This window comes from Streptopelia decaocto, assembly GCF_964273445.1.
Source record: "Streptopelia decaocto genome assembly, chromosome: 1".
Classification (NCBI taxonomy): Eukaryota; Metazoa; Chordata; class Aves; order Columbiformes; family Columbidae; genus Streptopelia; species Streptopelia decaocto.
In genome coordinates this window covers 116,905,198-116,927,421 of record NC_138663.1, presented here as the reverse complement: position 1 = coordinate 116,927,421, position 22,224 = coordinate 116,905,198, and the positions used below count along the sequence as shown (strand labels likewise).

Below are 22,224 nucleotides of genomic sequence, written 5' to 3'. Positions count from 1 at the left end.
AGCTATAACAGGTGGCTCTCCTCCATCGTTTCCTCCCCTGGCCTTGAGTTAGGCAGGGGGCTGGTCCTGCTTTGCAGGAGCTCCTGTTTGATGCAGCAGGGGTGCCCAGCTGAGCAGCCCTTGCCCCCAGTCCTCCTTCCCACCCTCCTTCCAGCCATCCAGATCACGTGTTGCTACGTCGACTAAGGACACCTAGAGAAACAAACCAGAAACCTGATTTCACTGATGAGGTAATGTGGTGTGGGGCCAGGGGAGGGCGGGGAGGCAGAAAGCTGCATTTCAGCTGGATGTGGTTTGCAGTGCAGCTGACCATGCAGAGCTGGGGCAGCTTTGAAGCCAAGCCATGGCCCTGGAAGGCAGGATGGCAGCATGGGTGGCTGTGTGCAAGGCTGGGCAGGGGCATGGCTGCAGCACATCTTAGGCAGGAACTAAGGGAGAAGGTCCAAGCTCTGTGGAACCCACCCACACATGGAGCATTCCCGCTGTATGCGTTTAACCCTGTGGTGAGTGGAGCCAGCACCCTGGTGAAGGCTGGACTCCTTGTGCCCGGGCAGGGGCCGTGCCTGTGCACGTGTGTGCAGCCACCTCCCTCTGCTCCTGATACACCCGTACAGATAAAAAACGCCTGCAGGAATATTCCATGAGCAAAGCTCAAACACGTCTGCCTTTACCCAGCAGTAGCAAAAGGTAGTGGTGATTCCATCAGCAACACAAGCATGAGTTGGTGTTCTTTTTTATTTTCCCAAATGGAATTTATTGCTTTTGTAAGGTACCTTTCTGGACTGAAGTCCTCCGTTTATCTCCAGAGCCAGTACAGTAGATTGTACCCAGTAATTTTCCTTGCATCTGTGACCTGTGAGGAGGGGCACTGCTGCAGCCAGAGCCCGTTCAGTTCCAGCAGTGCCATTAGGCAGCGCCTCAGCCCTCAGGAAACATCTTGCCTTCTCCTGCAATTATGAGGTGTACACTGTCCCCTTCATGCAACGTTTGAACCTGGGCACTGCTGATAACGGGATGCCCTTGGGGCACACCGAGGAGCCCTGGATCTTTCTCTCAATAGCTGCACTGGCCAAAGCCACCCCTGATCTACCTTGCTGCAGTATCTTTTTTAAGTGGTTCAGCTTCCTGTTTGTGACCACAACCACATGCAGAGAAGCAGCAGAGGGCAAGGGCCAGGCCAGGTATGGCTTCAGCCTGCTGGCAGGTGGAACTTGATCCTCCTGCTCTCTGTGCCTGGTTAGCCTTTGGCCTTTCTGCTGAAACGCTTTTTCCTTGCTCGGGTGAGCATAGGAGCAACGTTGGCCTTCTGCGTATCAGACTGCGATAGCAGGATCCTTTTTGCCTCTCAGTGGACTGCCCGAAGGTAAAGGTAAGGCAGTGATCTGCAATTGCTGCCAATGACAGCATTTCAGCAGATCACATGAAAAGGATGTGTAAGGTAAAGAAAGTTTAGTGTACCATTTGCCTGCTGTGTCAGTCACTCCACGCTGCTGGAGGGCAAACTGGATCAGGAATGAGAAGATAAAACTGAGGACAGAGCACTCCATGTGTGAGGAGGTAGATGGACCATGCCCCTGTAAGAAAACCCAGCACACAGGCAAGCAAGCCAGCAAGGAGTTCATGCCACACACCCAGAGGACTGGCACCCGAGACAGGCAGAGGAAACTCCCCCTGCACTTCTCCACCCACCAGCCTTCCCCCATCGAGTCCCAGAGATGGGACGATGTCCCAGTGAGGCCTTAAGCCCACATACTAAAACCAGGAGATCTTGGGCAGCTGATAGAAATTTCTCACAGTCTACAGTCAATTTCACTTTCCGCTTGAAATGCCATTAAAAAAAACCCAGAGTCATTCTGCAATCAAACAACTTTTATTGAACTTTTGTACTGTACATTTCTGAACATTTGTGCAATGCAGCACATAGTATTGATTTTTCCCAGCTCCTTAAAGCATAACAATACCTGCCTTTGTGCCATGTTAGTGTCTTGACACTACGCAGCAAGACAGGCTGTTGGATGACAGGGACAATGCTAGTCAATACCTAGAAGTGAGCATATTGTGTGAAATTCTTAACAGTGCGCAGAAGTTTCCAGAAACCATTTAGTGACGAGCTCAGTGGGCAGATGAGACTGGTCTGGCTGCTTAGAGGAAACTCAGCTAGACGGAGTTCTGGAGTCAGCCACAGCTTGTGCAAGAAGCAGGAAATAACACTGGACATGACAACTTCAAAATGATCCTTAAGTCATTGCCTGATAACTGCTTGCAAAATATTATACAGAGTTTACCGGACAATTGTCTTCAGGTAAGAAAATTATTTTTGCAGAGCCAACATCAGACCAAAAGGATTGATATTCTCTTACAGTGACAAACAAATACAGCATAAATTGTTGATATAAACATCCATGTGCAAAACAGTTTTCAGGCATATGGTCAGCACTTGTTTAGCCAGCACAGGTAAACAGAAGACATCGGCACCTACTTTCGGAAAAAATACAGCTTTGTTTGAGCTCTGGACAGGAATTTCAGGTTAAAGACCAAACAAACTGCAATGTCTTTTTTGGTCCTCACAGTATTTGAAAGAGAGATGAATCCAGCGGTAATACAGCTACTGATACCACTAACCAGGGCCAGGCTAGTAACAACATTCTCAGACATGCAGAAATATATCACACTCATAAGTTTTTGCATCAGAAAAACTTCAATTTTGCAGGATTCCTCCTCCCCTTCTCTTTGTCACCTTTATCCTTACTATGAGAAAGAGCTCTGGAAAGTTTTTCAGTCATTCAGCAACCCCACTTATTTCCCCAAATCCTCTGGTCAAACAGGGTTGCTACAGTGAATTCGAGTGGCTGGTGGCTGTCGTTTCCTTCCTATGCCAGTGTAGAACCTGTTCCTGTGTCCTGACACAGCTCCTGCTCTTACCAAACTGTACAGGTGGAGTGGCACAGGTTGGTTTCTTTCGAGACTTTGACTTACTTGGATTGCTTCAGGCTCACATCCCCTCTTCCTTTCCAGCTCTAACCACCCCTCTTTCTTAGTCAAGCAATACTACCTGTTTTTTACACTACAGAGATTGATTTATGAAACTGAAAATGCAAAACACACTTCGAAAGATAATTTAGTAGGCTCTGCCAAGCAGCAACAGAAGTAAGACAGAGCTGCTCAGCCTAGAAAAGCTAGGCCAGCTTTGAAAAGTGTCTTTAACACACAGGTACACACATCTGATACTCACACTAGTCCAGCTTTCCACTGCTCAGAGCACCCAAGCCAAGGTTGCTACTACAGTGAGGGAAAACAGTGAGAAAGGAATCACTGCACAGCATACAGGTAAAAAAAAAAAAAACCAAAACTCAGCCATCCTTTAAAACCAATTATTATTGAAGTTGCACATTTTTTGACTTCATAGTAGTTTTTTTTCCAGAGCCTTGGAAAAAGATGTCTTTAAACTCATATGCTTCTTTAAGATTTATGGTTGAACCACAGTTTAAGGTAAGTATGGGTCATGTTACATCAGTAATAGCCCTCATCTGAAGGGACAGCCACTATCTAAGGAAATAAATGTAATATTTTAATGCCATACTGGTGAATGCTATCAGAAATCAGTCTGAGGCTTTTTATTATCACAACGAGTTTGTAACATTCACAAGTTTGAGAGTGATGCAGGTAGAAAACAAACCAGCCTGTGTCACTGCTGGCAGACAGACACTATTACTGGTGTCACTTCTTTGGTTCTGAGCTCCTGCCTCCCTCCTCCAGGCCACTATCACCCAAGGCACAACTGCAAACGCTCAGCCCAAATGGAACGAGGTGGCTTCCACCACCTCTCTCCTCTGACAATGTACTGCCAAAATGGAAAACAAATTCCACTGTCACAGGGAGGCCAGCAAGGTAGAAATAAATCTATATACAGCAGGTATTATTTGTTATTTGTAACTAGTCCTTTTGTTTTCTCTTAGCTGACTCACAACTCCTGGCTTTCAGCTTCTAAAAGACTTCGTTATCCTACCCACAATGGCCCCAGCCTAAATAGTATTTTTCTACTTCAGTAGAGAGACAAGCTAAGAAAAGTGTTACTCTTGCTGATCAAAACCTTATTATTGGCAAAAGGCCAGTCAGAAGGTGATTAGAGCAGTCTTTATTGAATCATAGAATAGTTTGGGTTGGAAGAGACGCTCAAAGCTCATCTAGCCCAACCCCCCTGCCATGAGCAGGGACATCTTCAACTAGATCAGGTTGCTCAGAGCCCCGTCCAGCCTGGCCTGGAATGTCTCCAGGGATGGGGCATCTGCCACCTCTCTGGGCAACCTGGGCCAGTGTTTCACCACCCTCATTGTAAAAAAAATTTCTTTCTCATGTCTGGCCTGAATCTGCCCTCCTTTAGTTTGAAACCACCACCCCTCATCCTTTTGCAAGAAAACCTGCTAAAATGTCTGTCCCCATATTCCTTATAAACCCTTCTTTCTTATGAAGATGAAGAACAGCTGCTTTTCCACTGTAACCACAGGGTGATGCCTCTTGTCATTGCCACCAGCTGCAGTCGGCAGCCCCAGCACAGCAGCATATGGATGGAGCTGTCAGTGCCAAACCTTCTCACAGCTACACAAGTCAAACACGACTGAAAAACACCTACTGCACATTGGTCTTGACAGTACCTGCTCACACCATGTTTTCCAGTTACTTCCAAACTTCACTACAGTGAATCCAATTAACAGTAGGGTTTTTCTCCTGGAATAAGGCACTACAGTGTAGGAGCACTTGAATAGGACTTGAAAGAGTTTACAGCTCTTGACACAATACCTTTGGTTCATCTAAAACAGGCATAAAAAGAAGCACTTTAAGATAAATAAGAGGGTGGGGAGGTAAGGGGAAGGTACTGAATGAAACAGCATGATTTTCAAAAACCTTCAGGCAAGAAGCTTGATCTTACCTTCTAATCTTTTCACTTGTGCTTACTTATCAGTGTACAACTGGAAAAAAAGAAAGGCCTGCCTTTGCAGTGAAAGCTGGTACACTGTGCAGAACAAAGTCACTAGTTTATGTCTGTCACTTCACTGGCAGGCTTCCACTCAAGTCCATTTTTCCTCAGAGCAACTCATTGAAACAAGCCTCAACCCCAGCCCTCAGGATTTCCTCCTGTTTTACATTTATGTCATCAAAAGGAAACCCTCCTTTCTTCTCTCCATGCCCCAATCCCATTTTTGTCTCCATACAGATATTACCTAACTTAACACTCTTGCACAAAAAAAACACCAAACAAATAAAAAACCCACAACACCAAAACAAACTCAAAAAAACACACACAAACCACCCAACCCAAAACTTTCCAGAGCTTTCTTCGGTCTCTGCTTCGGTAACTCTATTTTAACACATTTTATGAATCTGAAACAATGTTTTGGAAAGCCACACTTTAGATAAAACAAGTAAAGAACATAACAGTTAATTTAGGCAATATTTTTACATCTGTGTATAGGTTAAAAAAAATTGTCTTGATAAGAAATATTGTGTAATCTGATGAAGAAAGAAGTCCATGAAAGCTGTGCAATACAGCAATGCACTGGCTGTGTAGCTGACACCAGGATAGATAACTGTTTATTTTCAAAATTAACAAACAAACAAGACACACTCTAAGGACAGACCATTCTACCTAAGAAATAAACCTGATTCTTTGTTGGAGATTGCAAAATGTTGTTGAAGAGGCTCCATGTTGCTACTTGACTTTAGTTGGCCTTTCTTTCCCGTTCTCGTGCAGTCACAAAGTTAAGCAGGTCGATGGCTGTAACAATGCCAAACACCATCTGCCGCTTACTGGAGGAACCATCAGTGTGATCTACACAGAAGAAAAAAAAAAAGTGGATTCTGGCTTTAGGAGGCACAAGAAGACCCCATCCTACTTGGTTTTAATGGCACTGTCTGTAAAGACGGGTGCCCAAGCCAAGCCAGCCTCACGTGTCAGGGCCTGCTGGTGGAGCTGGTCACCACTGATGACCCTTGTACATTGAGGGGGAACCCAAATGGCATCTTGACCAACAGTCACTGAGGAAGTGGCAAGGATTTTCACTTCAGAAAGGTTCCTCAACAAAAGGGATATAGAAACTTAAATGTTATGAAGGAAGGATAAGGGCCCATCAGATTTATTTTTCTTTACATTTCAGTTCAAACCAAATCCTCTGTTATAAAGTGTATTATCCTCATACATTAGTTTATCTGGCTCTACTTAAAACAACTGCAAGCTGATATTTTCCCATTGGAACCAGGGGCCACCAGAGGAGGACATGTGACACTCCTACCTTCCTATACCACTGTCAAATACAGAATTAGTATAAAACAAACAAAACACACACGCAAGACAACATCTTGGCATTTATATCCAAAAATCGTAACCACCTAATCACTGTTGCATTGAGAGCACAGATTCAAGTAATTTTTCATGGTGACCATAAGCCTTTGACCTGGGAACCAAGTGGCCAAGTGACCTCTGATCCTTTATTTATGGTCTAAGTTCCCTGTTCTAAAGTCTGGTTGTATTGAGATGTTTCGCCTACTTATATACTCAGTTTGTTCAGCCAGCTGGATTGTCCTGGACTTTTCATTTACTCAGTCTTTGTTCCCTTGCAAGCGTCCTGTGAGATTCTAGCTTTAGAAATAGTCAGCAGAGTCAAGAGCACATACTTATGGAGGTTGACAGGAACAAGCCCAAATTTTATAACTATTCTTCATTTACAGTTATAATGGAGATAGCTGTCAGATAAATTTATCTGGTGAGTCTTAATATCGTTTTTAGTCTAGTTTCTCAGTGTTTGTAATTTTGCAAGTTGCCTGCTATAAGTAAAACAGGAAAAATGTTATTCACATGTAACGGTGATACACCCTAGCTTTGAAGATTTATTTAGTCCTGTCCAGTTCATGAAGGAGAGAGTGTAATGAATTTTGAGAAGGACGAAGAAAAGTAGAGTTCGGAGGAAAAACATCAAGAGTAAGTTAGTTTAAATGAAATAAACAGGAAAAAGAAATAGCTGTCTTGAGACAACTCATGTCAGTGTTGACATCTAGATCTTATTAAACTTTATGAAGTTATAACAAGGATTTTGTTTTAGAAAAGGAAGGAGTTGAAGTTTAGTTCACCTGGGACACTCCCTGTGATGGAACTGCTGGAAGTTGCATGGCAGGAGTAGGAAGAAGCAAAGATCAGCTGTGCTGCAAGAACTTATTCACTGCCCTACTGCTACTAACAAACCACTGCACAGTGGACTAGACTCTGGCATTTGATTCTGAGCAGTAACTTGCTCCAAAAGCAGGTGCATTATAGTATGTGTGGTTATTAATGGACTTAACATTTACTCCACAAGAATTACAGTGTTGGTGTTTTACCAAGTGTTAGTAACACATGGTTACATACACAGAAAGAGGATCTGGCTTTTTCAAAACTTGTTAACACACTCACACTTCTACTTGCTTCTTGTTACCACTCAAATATTACTTCTTACAAGGTGCAGGACATCATACTCACATTGAATTTGTTCATGAACCACTAGAGCAAAGTGGTCTATTTCCAGGATATGAGAGAGTCTCCCCAAGCTGTCTTTCAGGTTAATCTGAGGAGAGAGTTACAAAACTTGAATAAAACAGTCCTTTATATGTTTAGTGGTCGATAATCCTCATATACTTTGTGCAGTATTAAAAACAATACATCAGCATTTCTATACTGCCCCCATCTGAAGTACTGTAAAACACTAGCAAATCAAGGCCAGCTTAAAAGATCAGTTTTCTTTGTTTCTAATTTCCAAGAAAGCGGAACAAAAAATGAAGCACTACATGAAGTTATTCATTCTGATGCTGTAACCATAATGAATATACTGAACATATGGAATATCTGAAGAATGGTAATGAAGAACGTCAAATGTTCTCTGTGTCTAACAAAAGAAGTTACCATAAAACTAATTATACTTGGTGATTTTACTCTAGCAAGCCTGGGAAAAAGTTAATGAATCAGGCTGCAAATCACTGTGGAAGTGAATACAATCTGCAAAGGCAGCAAGCGAAGAGAAAATCCCAAACAAGCAAAAAACAAAACCATGGATGAAGACTGTCCAGCTAACACTGTGTTCAGGTACAAATCGAGGAACTGAGAATTAAGAAGTCATTTTTAGTGAAGTTCAGCTTTGCTTAGACTACAGAAGAAAGCACCTTGTGTTGACTCTGCAGAAATAATACAGAGCCTTCCGAAACACCTGATCACCTGCTGGAATCACTTGAAAGAACACATAGAAAAGTTAATCCTACATGCTTTAACATTAAGCAGTGGCAGCAATAGGTCTATTACCCAGATTACTCTCCCAGGTAACTGCAGCACCCATCATCTGATGTACTTTCATTAAAGGGGACTAAAGCAATTTACAGCAAAGTCAAGTCTTGAGCTACAGATTAAAAAAGCTGCAGCTGTCAGTCCCCATCAACAAGCAGTTTTGTGCAAATGTACATGCAAAGCCTAATTTTTGAACCTAAGTTCAAAGCTCACTGAAGGGGTAGAGCCCTTTGCCATATGATTGTGTATAACCAATCAACCAGTTTTCAGGGACTGAGCAGGCTAAAGATAACCAGGACAAGCAGCCCATAGGTAGCACTGAGACAATCAATGAAGACATAAACATGTTTTGAAATGCTTAATGGAAATTAAACAGAATTCCCACAAAGTTTTCACCTCTCTCACTACTGCTTGTTTGATCTCCCTAAAACTTTTGTCGATGAGTTTTGCCACTTTTAGGCACTTTTTTAAAAAAAAATCTATGTCCTGGGATAGTCATTTCAGTGACACAGATGATCCATTTTCCCAGTTTCACCAGCAAACCAACCAAATAAGCTTGATTGAAGTGGTAAGAAACACAAAATCCACAATACTTCAAATGGAAAAATAACCAGTGACTGATGCTTTTAGTTAGCATGTTATCAATAGCACCACTTTTGTGTCACTCTCCTTCCAACCTCCACCAAGAAAAACATCAGAACTAAAGAGAAAATAAATGGTTATCCTGTTCTTCACTGAAGAAGCATGAGAAGCTTCAAGCTACACGTGGAAGAAAGCCACAGCCTCAGAAGTGCAGAGAATTGGCTGCTATAGCTAACACCAGCGTAGCCACAGAAATGGTCACACACCACCAGCCCCAGAAACTCTGAAGGTGTCCAAGTGAGGGAGAACATGAACTAAGCAGTTTTCTTACACACTATATTTCCATCTGATGCTTGATTATTTGTCTGGGAAGGAAAAAATACATTTACATTTGTCCATAAAGAACTAGCATCCTTTCTCAGCCTCAGGAGGCTGGTAGTTTGTAGACTGAATGGCAGCATTACACATACATGCAGAATACAGTATCTCATCTCCTACAAGATGGTGTTGAAACTAAAAGCCTGGTGAAAACTAGGACAAGCATTCCATGTTAAAAACAAAATGCTTTTCCCGCAAGAGAAGCAAAGCAACAACGACATCACATATATTTTAGAAGAGCAGCCATACAGCTAGGAAGTTGTGGTATCTTGGCACACCACATTGGATTGACAGGTGAAAGTGGCTAAGATCAAAATCCACATATCTTGACAACATCAGCTTTCAGTAGTCATCCCCCCGTTTCAGCGAGGTATCTGATACAAAAGGCAAACAGTTGCTTTTTTGTAGCTAATATGAAAATTCATAAGCCTGATTTCAACATCTTCCTGTCTCTTCCCCTGGATTGTTGCATTGCCCAGATTTGTGCCGAGGGGTTTTGGGAAGGGGGAAAGGACAAGCATGCTAGAAGAAAGCCTGCTGAAGTAACAAAACACTACAATATAGAGCCACAACACAAACCTGGGAGCTACTGAGTGACCTAGGGCAGAGTTTAGAACACATCTGTGCTCAATAACAGCTGCTCTGTATGGTCCCAGCTAAACCTTACCAACCTGATGCCATTGTAGTGTTAGAACACCTACTGTAGTACTTTAAGCCAGAGAACTAGGAGTTGTACTATATATCTGCTTACCTGTTTAAATTGCTTGTAAATTACTTTGCTGACTTCATCAAAAGGCTGAACTTTTCCAGCAAGCAGCGAAGAAAGCATGTTACCCAGGGTAACCATGCCCAAAATCACCCTAGGGGAAGAGAGGGAGAAGATAGGGCTGAACAATCTTCCTTTAGATAAAAGCATCCACTCTCAGCCAGCCTGGAGAAGTCAGTTCAACTGCTTCATGGTATAAAGCAACATTATTGATGGTGTACTTGGATCCTGTGCCTCTGCAGGAGACAGAGTCCAGTTCTCAGAAGTTCTGGAGATTCACACAAGAAGCCAGGAGGTGCTGTGGTTGTCTGGCCCTTTTGAGCATCAGGCTCTTTGTATCTCTAGTTCTTGCAACTAGAGAGCTTTTTGCAATCTGAGACCACTTTTGAAGAGGCCATCTTCAATGATTTATGCCCTCATCTGTCCGTTTGAAAAGTGTGACAGGGCCAGAGACATGCGTGCCTCAATTTTGCCCATTCCTCTTCTCCCTGCAAGGATGTTGGGATGACCTATAACAATTAATCCATTGAGTTAACTCTAACTGGAGAGTAACTGAGCAACTCTTCATTATTCAGCCCATCCTACAGGAGACCTACAGGGTACTAAGGCCAGCTTACTGGGGCACCTGCGTTTATAAGGGTCACTACAACATTGCACTATAATGCAGTGTTCTGAAGAAACTGGGTAAAAGCTGTGGTGGAGATGGGTAGGCTGTGGGTTGCTTGTTTTAATTATTTTTTTTGCTTTGTTAAATTGAATAGCTATTATAAAAAAGTGTAGTTATCCTGCAGAGACACACTAAGAAAGTATAACCCAACAATCATCAGAAGCTTATTATGTGAAGGGCAGGACAGTCCTGGCATGACAACGTATTAAGTCCAGCATTGGTGTGTCTAAGGTAACATTTCTGAACTGTGTTACTATAACTGAAGAAAGATGAGTGAGAGGATATGACACTTTTAGTAAGCATTTAAAGTCATCCCTTGGGACCTGGTGAGAGAAGTGATACATATGGATGAATAGTGATATACGTGGACATACCCAGATTCATCAACAACTGGTACCTGGTCGAATCCCTTCTCCCGAAGAATTTCAATAGTCTTTGCACAGGTAACAGTTGGAAGCACAGTCAGGGGAGCAGAGAGGCTCAGTTCCTGGACACTGATGTTCCACCACCTGAGGATGAAATAAAAACCAAGGCCATGCAAGTCTTGTGGAGAGAATGGAACCAGTTGCTCATGTCCAGTAGCCTTCAACTCTACATGAATGACAAAAGGCTGCAAGGAAGAGTCAGGATGCAGCCAGAGTCAGTAAAGCTTCAAGGTGTTCAAGTTTTCTCCCCAATATCAAAAAGTCACTGAAGTTTGAGAAGGCTTAAAACTGCAACTCTTTTCCTCATTTCATCTACTTTCTGGGATTACAGATAGTTAGTAGAGAGTACTAACCTCCATAGTTTCATTATTTATATCTTAGACAGAAAATTTGCGGCTCATACTGAAAGAGCTAGCCATATTTACAGTCATTACAGGCAGCAATTTAGGGAAGACTCTCCTCCACCTGTGTAGACTTGCAGTGCTTTGCACTCAAGAACTCTGATCTCAGAAGAGTTCTTTAGATACTACTTTGTCATTTCAGATATAAACCTTTTCACACCAAAAAAAAGAATCATTAATTACCAAGTTTTCTTCTGCTGCTATGCGACTCAAAGAAGAAAAAAATCAACTCATTTAAGCAAATTTTATTTAATACCTGCAATTATACATCAACACAGTAGCATGAAAGATTAGCTAAGTCAAAAGTAGTAGTGCAACTTGAAATGAGTTTTAAATTAACACTGCCATAAAGATGATTGAATAGACTTATGAAATACCAAATGGATCTAACATGCTTACCAAGGTTTTTTTACAAGGTCTTCTTCTTTCATGAACCCTTTCTGAATCATCCATTTGTCACTCAAGAACTTGGACCTGGAAAGCATCAGGAAGTGAAAAGCTCATTAGCAGGCTGAATGTCTGACAGCACACCTAATAGCAGACCAAGGCAACTGTTTACAGCTCACTGCCACTAACCACTAAAGCATAACTGAAAATATACTGCCACTTGCCATCCAAGCTTACCAGCCAGGGACATTGAGAAGAAATACTCGTAGGAAGAAAAAGGAATCCCATGGAAAACCAAGCTTCAACTAAATCAGCCCCTTGCAACATGATAGAGACACAGCCTGGAATGGAGAAGTGCCAAGGCAAGGTCTGTCTGCAGTTTCTAGTCATTTAGAATTGTGTTGGATGCAACAGAAGTCATGAAATACAGCTAAAAACATCAAGTTTTGGGTCATGTTTTAATGCAATAGGAGAGAAACTTATTTCTCAGCACAGCTCAAAGCACTTCTTTGCACTTCTACCTGTGATTTACCCCAACACTGGCTGCTGCTACAGCAGTGCTGTGTTCTGCTGCGGACACAGGCAGAGAGAACAGACAGCCTTACACAGACCCTTCAAGAAATGGGGTAATACCATGGTCTCCAATAAATATAACACTGACAGTATGTCTTTTCCAGTTAAAGATGCTAACCAGTGATGATTATATACTGAAGTCAGACAAAACATAAAGTTCACCTTTTAGAGGGCTAAGCTCCTTTCTACACCACATCAGACCCTTACTAGATACCTCAGAAGTTGTGCCCCAAATATGTTCCTTGCTTTGGTAACTGGGTACTATAAGAAATATGAATTCAACTTGCCACTGCTGTAAGGAGATCTGAAGGACTGCCTCACCCTTTTCCCAGAGAGAAAACAAGCAGGTTCTTACATGTAGTTCCTGACAGAGTCAGGGAGGATCACAACACAGCGCTGACCTTCCTTCAGCTCTTTGGCTGCCTTCACAGCTGCAGACATGGCACTGCCTGAGCTGCCACCTGCCAAAATGCAGATCAGATGCAAAACTGTCAAACCATAAGGGAAATAAGAATGAAAGAGGAAGAGAGACAGAAGAAGAGCCCAGGGTAAAAAAGACAGCTTCTGAAGCAGGAGGAGGTCTGCCTGACCTGCACGGCTGCCCACGTATTATTCAGAGAAACCCAAAGGATTCATATTTGCTCTTACCACACAGCAGTCCTTCCTCTCGGATCAGCATGCGAGCTAAAGCAAACGACTCCTCATCATTGCTCTTGTACCACTGGTCCACTGCCTGGGAAGGGGCAGGAAGACAGAAACAAGGGTCTATTCAAATGAGGAGGGCTAAGGGAGCAACACAACTACTGTTAATTCAATCCACACTCTTTGGGTAACAGCTACCCTACTGAGCCACATGCCTGGGTTTCCATTCTCCAGATGCCAAGAGGTTTGTTTGTTTGTTTTTCCAAAGTAAGAAGATCACATTAGCACAACAGGCTCTTTATTGAAACCTTGCTGTGAGAACAGGCTGTTGTGAGACAGGTATGGAGTGCATCAGTTTCCTCCCCTCTGGGAGGGCTTCCCCACAGACTCTGGTCAGGATATAGTCATACCACTTTTGGCTGGGAAGGGTCAGGGTACCTTTTTTTTTTATTGGTTGCCTTTTAAAAAAATTATTATTAAAACAAACAAAAGTACAGTGTTCTAGGAAAATGTTATCTGCTCACAGCATTTCCACCTAACATTGTAAAACAAATGTGGCCAGTGCAAAAGCCTTCCAAGGACTGCTTTTGCTGATGGGAAGAAGAAAAAATAGTTCTGTTTGCTACCCCTTCCCTTTCAGCTGAAAGAAATACTTTCAAGGTTTTCCTCCACCTTTCACCTCACTTCTGCATCCCAACAAAGGGCAAAGGGTATTAAACCAAGAAGCATGACTTACAAATCTATCCAATACTGTGGGGACAAAATCGTATCCAATTCCTTCTACTTCATACATTGTCTTGTCAGTCTTGTTCAGTTCTTCTGGTGTAGCCAGGATGGAGCCTTCAGGATCAACACCTATAATCTGAAGAAGCAGTTCCCACTTTGGTTACCATGACATGTTGCTTTTGAGAACACAGCTATTGACTCTTGAGCACTGGTCTCATTACAGCTGTTGGTGTCACACTGGCTGCACACACACAGCCAAGCCAACAGCTACCTAGTCTCCTATTCATTTCTACTCGCCAACATTCACTCCCATCCCCACAAGCAAAATGCTTTACTGCTTCTGGCCCCTTGGCAACCCATCCTGTCTCCTCAGACCATAGGCAGTGAGGCATACCACTTCTCATACACAGGTTTTGTTTTGTTTAAGCAAAAGACAGGATTTCCCTGAGACAAGATTGTCCTTATTCACATGTCAGGCATTATTACAGCCAAAACGTTTGGTGCCAAGTGTAAGCAGGTAAGTTTTATTTTGTTTACCATTCCCTGCCTATATAGGAAAATATTCATGATTGAAACGATACCAACTTCAAACACAGCACACAGATAGACACAGAGGTTGGTGTGTGCAGAGAAAATTTCACTTGGTAAAACCTCAGCAGGTCCAGACAAGTTAGTGAAGGCACAGTCATTGAAGAAACAGAAGGCTGCAGCACACACTAGAGAAGGACATTTCTCAGAGACCCCATGAAGAGATGTGGGGACCAGTTTTCATCTGTTGAGTCAAACCTGAACTCTGGTTCCCCATTAAACCAGAGCATGATGAGAAAGGTCTGAAAACCTAAGAACATCCAAGAGCTTCCCGCAGAGACCCAGGGCAAGCTGGCAAGAGATGGGATGTGCCAAGTGAGTCAGTTTGAGGTTCACCCCGCTAAAGAGAAATGCTTTAGGCTTGCCACTTACTTTGCAACCTGGACACTTCTCCTTCAGCTTTCTGGAGAGGCCAGTGATAGTACCTCCTGTGCCAGCTGTAGCTACCAGCATGTCTATTTTTCCTGTTTAAAGGTCAAGGATAGAAAGTGGTTGTGAAATCTCCCCCAGAATGATTGATTAAAAACCCACTTAAACTTAAGTATGGACTTTCTTTAACAAAAGTGGGCAAGATAAGGCTCTTTGCTTCCCAAGAGTTGTGTTAGGAGACATACCTTCAGACTACCTTGCTCAGTCCCCATTTACTTCAACAATGGTTTTGAAATGTCCACCCAGTGACCTGACAAGGCACCAATTTGTGGCACTTTGAACAGAACTGGAGGTGGCCCATAGAGCTGACACCTGTAGTTCTCCGGCTACTGTATTTGCTGATATAGATAATTCATTCTTTAATTTAGACTGAGCAGCCCACTATATTAGTTAATTTACTGAATGAGCACTAACAGCATGGGACAGGTATCAATTGAGAGAACTGTTAACATGACTACTCTCTCATTTTCATGTGAAAAATACTATTTCAGTCATGAGCACTCTTTTGGGGGAAAAAAAAAAAAAGATAACTTAAGCATCATTGCTTTCTCCACCTGGTCACAAGCAGAGGAATCTAAAAACCAAAGCATTCCTCTCTAATGGGGAAAAAACTCATTGCTATGGCTACTGAAATAAAGTAATTCTCTAGTGACACACAGTATATGTAAAGGATTTGCTCTATCAAAATCCATGTGTTTTGCAGTCACTTCAGATCCCATTCTCCAAAGACCGCACAGTAAGAGAAAACTAGGGACTCATTGAAAAGGGGGTTACTAGTAGAGCAATTGTACCTTCACACTGCTGTATGATCTCTTCAGCTGTGGTGTCATAGTGCGCCAGGGGGTTGCTGGCATTACGGTACTATATTGAAAGATACAAGAGCCATTAAGTAGATTAGAAGAACAATAAAACCCACTCTGTGAGGCATTTCAAGAACATGACAAACTTTCTCCAAGCCCCACAACAGGTACATGTAGTATTTCTAGACTGTTTCCTTGTTATCTTGACTTGGGCAGAATGCCCAAGGGGAGGTACAGCCTTCCTAACTGACCTAATTGAAGAGTAGTTCTAAGGTGCCAGCACTCTCCAATGCCAAGATCTGTCCTGTCTGTGGAACAATTTATTTTCAGAACATGATCCTTGTACCTGTTCTTCCACGCAGGACTGCCAGTTCAGTTTCTCCAAACATGGGCTCGTTGCTGCCCTCTAGTGACTATAAAAGCTTGCTACCCTACAGCATGCTGATGGCCCAATATACAGCTCTGGACCCAAGACACCTTTTCCTCCACAGACACCTAAGGCTGTTTAGCAGTCAGCCAAGGACACTAGGGAACAAGGTTGCAATATCTCCTCCCATGATACACCCACACTTCTCACACTTTAGCTCTTACCTGGTCTAGTATATGCGCATTGGGGATTTCATTTTTCAGTCTCCATGCTACTCCCACGTGAGATTCAGGAGAATCGAATCTGGCAGTAGTTGGGGTCCTTACAATTTCAGCACCCAGAGCTCTCAGGACATCCACCTGTGGTAAATAAAGGTGGTCACAATACGCAGAACTGCTCTCCCAGCAGTCCCACAGAGACCTCATTGAGATGCGGGGGAAAAAAAACATCTTCCCTTTTACCTGTTCTGCAATAGCCTCCTCAGCTGTTCTCCTACACCCCAGCCTCACAGCATCACTGAGCCATGGGGCCAAATCCTTGATGTAACTTGGTTTCAGCTAAGCTTTATTTGGGAGCTAGATGTCAAACTCCCGTTTCTATTCTAGGCCTTTAGGCCTGTAGGGAGAAGCCTCACTGAGGAAATACATCATCTCCTTTCATGCCAGCCACATGTGCTTTGCACTCCAACAATGATACAGCACAGTATTTTATGTTTAAGTGTAAATCATCACCTGCTCCTTTGGATGCAAGCAGCAAAGGAGAACCTGCAGGGCCCTATGCACCACTCAACTTCTATGAGGGCAAGAAAGTGTGACGCTGAGCCAAAACAATGTCTGTCTTCAGAGGGGAGGCCATTGGTGCTGTGTGGCAGACAGCAATCGCTGTGTGATACCTCTCCCTCCAGAGCAGGTAAGCACAATCAATGGGTATAGGCCTTCTGGGGATGTTCTCATTTTTGCCGCTGCCTTTCAGCGCAAACACTGGAAAGGTTTGAGCTAAGTGGTTTTGCTGACAGTGATTTGCTGCCTAAACTGTGAAACACAGGGGATTGCTCCTCTTTTTTTGGCTGTAGGTGCAGCACCACCCCAGTGGAGCACAGGACAGGGCTTGCTCTAGAGCTGGATGCTCTGTGCTTTCCACAGTGAAGGTAACGGGACATTACCCAGGTGGCTTTTCTCTCCCCTCTGTTGCTGTGGTGACACAATGCAGATGCTTGCCAGTATGCCCAAGTCTAACCTGAGGAGCTCAGCAGGCTCCCTCATGGCCTCGCTCAGCCCAGCGCAGAAAACAAAAACATCCTGAGATTCAGCATTGCCTTACATCATCCTCCTTTGCCCAGTGAGCGACAGCTAACCCAGAGGCAGGTAATTACTTCAACATGCTAGATAAGTCTCAAGTTCCCTTGAAATTTGTATTTAAAACAGTTATGACCATTTTCCAAGTGAAAATGCTGTGAGGATGTGTCTTAAACATATTTCTGTCCATGTCTAGCCAGCCTGGATTTCTCCTGGCACTGGCAACAGGCCCTCAGCAGAGTTCTGCCTGGCCAATGACTTGGAGGCCAAGAGCCTACACCTTGGTTGCTAAAGCCACAGCACTCATCTACAGCAGAAACTCTGCAAGCGTAAACATGCTTATTTTTTAATTCTTGAAAATAAAAGCAGATCTGACCTTCTCCATGCTCATTTTCTCTGGCATCACGATGATACAGCGGTAACCCTTCACTGCTGCAGCCAAGGCCAGCCCAATTCCTGAAAGCAAGCAAAGACAAGTAGAACATGCAGTGAGGAGCAACAAAGAACAAAACCCACAATGCTAGCTTTGACATGCCCAGCTTTAATCAGAGTTTCAGAGGCTTCGGTACAGTGTCTTGGAGGGGTGGCAAAAGGAACATTTCTGGCTACTGAGGAGAACTGATACTGCTAGTTCTTTGAGGATCACAGGTAACAGAAAGTTTAGCCAAGGGTGGGAAAACTTGCCACGTGCTAACTGCTGGCTTTATCACATGCACATCACCTTCCCCCGTCTCACCCACTTCGTTTTTACAGAAGTAATTTGGGAATGAGCTTTAAGCTGAAGAGGACTAGAGCAATTATTTTGATACTGTCAGAAGAGCATTAGAGCCTCTATTGACTCACTTCTGCATTAAAACCCTAGTTTGCAGTGTGCTGAAACTAAGTCCTTTCTAAAAAGACACAACTAAATGCTGTTTGTGACTGAGGTTCCAATGCACTATGTCTAGCTGCTACCACAGTGATGTACCTCAACTGTTACAGACAGATTTCATTTCTACTTTAAAAATGTGCACCTCCAGCCCAATTTCTGCCTTCCAGCTTGTCACTGTCTGCCTCCCTGAAGAGCTAAGTTCAGAAGTGCCTTCCCCACAGAAGCTTACAACTGTTATCACATCACCTCTCTGTTGAATAAGCTACACAGATCAAGTTAATTGATATGTGTCTGAGGTCAAGGCTGCATGGCACACCCCGCCCCAGCTCTTCAGGGTACCAGGCACAGTACCAACACATGCTCATGACAATGCCTCACAGGCAGTTTACCCTACACAGAGACTTGCTTGTTCAAAGCTGGTTCTGTTTCTACATGGTGCAGGATTGTGTAGGGGTGTGGAAAAAAATCTGTTCCTGTAACAGAAGCATAACTCACACCTCAATTAATTCAAGTAGTGTTTAAATATTTGGAAGGGAAAACCCAATTTTTTCCCAGGGTATTACAGATAAATATGGATGCCCATAAGAAAAAAAAAAAAAAAAAAGAAGAAGAAGAAAGACAGCAAAGGCCTTGCTCTCACTAAGGCCAAAGACTGAAGAGAAACCATCCAGCACCTTCCTTTACAGTCTGTGACGAAAGCATTTTGAGACCTGAACTCTAACATTTTGTACTTTCTGCTACTGACCTGAAAATGCAAACATCAAAACAGGACTTTGGATGAGGGAGAAGTGGGATGCAGAGAAGACAACAATATAACGCATTATGTCTCACATTTAACATATTCAGTAGCTCTGAGCAGTAGCCTAGAGCAAAAGACAGTTCTCTCAGGTTACTGTCTACCATGGTCTTTGCTTTTATACAAAAAGAAACAGCTTTCTGAAGTAATTGCCTGTATCTCCTTCAGTTCTGCCTTCTTTCTATCTTTTAGATTCTGTGGCAAGGAGAACCACTTATGAGGTACTGACCCAGAAACCAGGATGTCGTAGTATGATCACAGATACCGAAGGAATGCAATATATATGGATATTTTCCACTACATGCCATTGTTCAGGCAAAAGGTGTACCTACAGTTACAAGGGCTTCAGTTGCACTGCACCCTCCCCACAGAGCAGCTGCTGAGCAAACAGCATCAAATATGAGTTCCCAGTTTTCTGCAGAGGAACTGGTCACAGATCAGCTCATCATCCCAGTCCCTCCATTAACAAACGCTGGACTAGGTCAAAAGAATAAAAGGAAGATCTGCCTGGCCTGTGGCTATCCAAAGGCAACAGTGGATGCCCAGGAAAGAGTTTAAGAACAGGACAAGACACCTCTCCAGAGCACATCAGGCAGGAGAGTAGCTTGTAGCTCAGCTCAGGAACCTCCTCAGAGGAGGCAGTACATTTTATATTTAACTAGCTCAAAGGGGGAGCATTCCACGTATAGTTAGTCCCCACCAGCAGAGCAGCTTAACGAAAGTACATTGTGCTTTTATGAAGGAGCCTAGACTTAACTCCAGTCCGTTCAGATCATCTGATGCTCTGCCCTGGCCCTTGACTAGCAGGACTTTCCTTCCTCCAGGCCTCCGAGGAAGAGACACTGACCCAAGTGTAATCTGTTGAAAATCCAGGTGTGCAAGGGCTATGGCAACAGACAGTGCTGTGTGGATGCAACTCATCTGCCATCCCAGCTGCAACAACATGGGAAAGGCTGTTTCTCAAACCAGGCCCATCTCACCTAACACAGAGACCACAGGATTTCCCTAACAGAATAGGAAGATCAATACACACCAGTCTTTTGGTGCCTCTTTTTCCTCACAATAATTTCAGTCAGATTTTAATTATCTAATAAGACCTAAAGACTCCAGTGAATCTGGCCTCACATTTATTTTAAAGCAAAGGGTCCCTGCAAATTTAACAAACGTCCTTCCCAGCTGCTCTGGTCAGCACAGGACACCGCAGAATTGTTCCCTGTGCAAGATGGAAGAGGCACTGTTTCCTACACCATGCAGGCTGGAAGGCAACCCCCTTCTCCTTGCACAGGCAGCCTTCATGATCCAATCTCAAGTCTGTGTCTTCCAGGAGAACCACCGCAGCCCTTTTCCCCCACACTTTGTTAGGATCTCTTCATCCCCTACCTGTGTTTCCAGAGGTTGGCTCTATGATAGTGTCCCCAGGCTTCAAGATCCCAGCTTTTTCAGCATCCTCTACCATCCTCAGGCTGATGCGGTCCTTCACACTGCCCCCAGCATTGAAGAATTCACATTTTGCCACTGGAAACAAAGAAACCAAGCAGAGTTCTTAAACAGCAGTCATCTGCTAAACAGGCTGCTGATCCCCAACATACCTGGCAAGAGCAGCTCTGTTAACACTTCTGCTCAATTGACCTCCCCATTTTACAGTACCAGAGACAGGGTTTCAGTTTATAGAATCACAGAATGTCCTGAGTTGGAAGGGACCCACAAGGATCATCGAGTCCAGCTCCTGTCCCTGCACAGGACAACCCCACAGTTCACACCATGTGTCTGAGGGTGTTGTCCAGTCTCTTCTTGAACACTGTCAGGCTTGGGGCTGTGACACCTCCCTGGGGAGCCTGTTCCAGTGCTCCACCTCCCTCTGGGGGAAGAACCTTTTCCTAATGTCCAACCTAAACCTCCCCTGGCACATCTTCCTGACATTCCTTGGGTTCTGTCACTGGTCACCAGAGAGAAGAGATCAGCACCTGCCCCTCCTCCTCCCCTTGTGAGGAAGCTGTAGCCGCCATGAGGTTTCCCCTTGGTCTCCTCTTCTCCAGGCTGAACAAACCAAGTGACTTCAGTTGCTCCTCATATGGCTTCCCCTCCAAACCCTTCACCAACTTTGTAGTCCTCTTCTGGACACTCTCCAGTAGCTTTATATCTTTATCACAGCATCTCCACTGTTATGGGTCACAACAACAAAGCAAGTTTGGTACTTGATGCTGGCCACAGAAGCCAGGAACCTGTACTGTCAGTCTCCTCAAAATATGACTCCTCCTTTCATCCTCACTCATTATTACAACCTCCTCATTAGGATAAAAAGCACCAGGGCTCTTCCAGTGCAATAACATGGGGGAAGAGAACTCTACCAACATGCCTTGCTCTTTCCCTGCTACATTCTCCAGCCAAAGAGGGTTTCTGATCAACCTGGAAGTTTCTCCTCTTGTTCAGCCTACACTTTCACTTCAGTACTCCCAGCACTAATCCCTTCGATGGTATTAAACGCCACCTTTCAGGACTCTGATCAGAGCCTCCAGGTATCTCGAGTACAGTGGGTTTAAAGCAATCAAAAACATCCACTGACAGTTTAATTCCTTTCATCATTTTCAATTAGCTCTAGTGGTAACTGCAGATCTGCGTTTTACACACACTGATGAATACGAGAAGCAGTCAAAAACTTCATACAAATTATTTAAAATTAAAAAAATATTTTCTATGAAAAAGTTTTACTTTTTCTACAAAATTGGAAAGGCTGCAGGAAATATCCTCATGAAGTACAAAGTGAAAGATGTTTTAGATGACCAAATACTAAAAAGCTGAAATTCTGCCAAAGAAAAAGAAGAAATTTTCTCACCACTTTCTGAAGGGTACCTGCACTTCTCCTACACCCATGTTACATGAAACTACTAATCAGGACCACCCAAGTTTCTGAAACAGTATTTCTTATTTCGATTTTCTGCCTGCAGCAGTACTCACAGAGTTCACACTTGAGCCCATATTGCTTCCCAATCTTGTTGATTCGCACCAAGGGAGTACTGCCAATTTTATTCAGGATGCTTGGCAGGATTTTCAGAGGTTCTGGCCTGGTACACATACAAACAAAGTCAGTGCATTCACAGTAGGGGCCACAGGCAGGTCACACAAAAGTAATGAAGCATTTCCAATGCTTTTTATTTCAACTAGCTTTCTTCCTCCCCTTTACCAGGCTAGTTATTCTAGATACTTTAGTTTAAAAGAATGCCCACTGGGT

General features: G+C 43.6%; 1 protein-coding gene across 5 annotated transcripts in view; it reads right to left on the bottom strand.

The window, feature by feature from the left end:
- Positions 1-5,343: 5,343 nt before the first annotated feature.
- The window catches only part of LOC309443032 (cystathionine beta-synthase-like), a 33,027-nt gene continuing 16,146 nt past the window's right edge, over positions 5,344-22,224 (bottom strand). For 4 of the 5 annotated variants that reach the window (XM_082059537.1, XM_082059536.1, XM_082059539.1 and 1 more), the window contains 14 exons: positions 21,951-22,057; positions 20,376-20,510; positions 17,705-17,784; positions 16,258-16,392; positions 15,658-15,727; positions 14,810-14,901; positions 13,860-13,985; positions 13,130-13,214; positions 12,837-12,942; positions 11,921-11,995; positions 11,070-11,204; positions 10,014-10,122; positions 7,508-7,592; positions 5,344-5,827 (listed from right to left, as the gene is read on the bottom strand). In XM_082059537.1, the coding sequence (XP_081915663.1) occupies positions 5,718-5,827; positions 7,508-7,592; positions 10,014-10,122; positions 11,070-11,204; positions 11,921-11,995; positions 12,837-12,942; positions 13,130-13,214; positions 13,860-13,985; positions 14,810-14,901; positions 15,658-15,727; positions 16,258-16,392; positions 17,705-17,784; positions 20,376-20,510; positions 21,951-22,057 (1,450 nt within the window). In that variant the 3' untranslated portion in view covers positions 5,344-5,717. Of the gene's footprint in view, positions 5,828-7,507; positions 7,593-10,013; positions 10,123-11,069; positions 11,205-11,920; positions 11,996-12,836; positions 12,943-13,129; positions 13,215-13,859; positions 13,986-14,809; positions 14,902-15,657; positions 15,728-16,257; positions 16,393-17,704; positions 17,785-20,375; positions 20,511-21,950; positions 22,058-22,224 lie in introns of those variants that run through there. The other variant, XR_014184725.1, reaches the window with a different exon arrangement.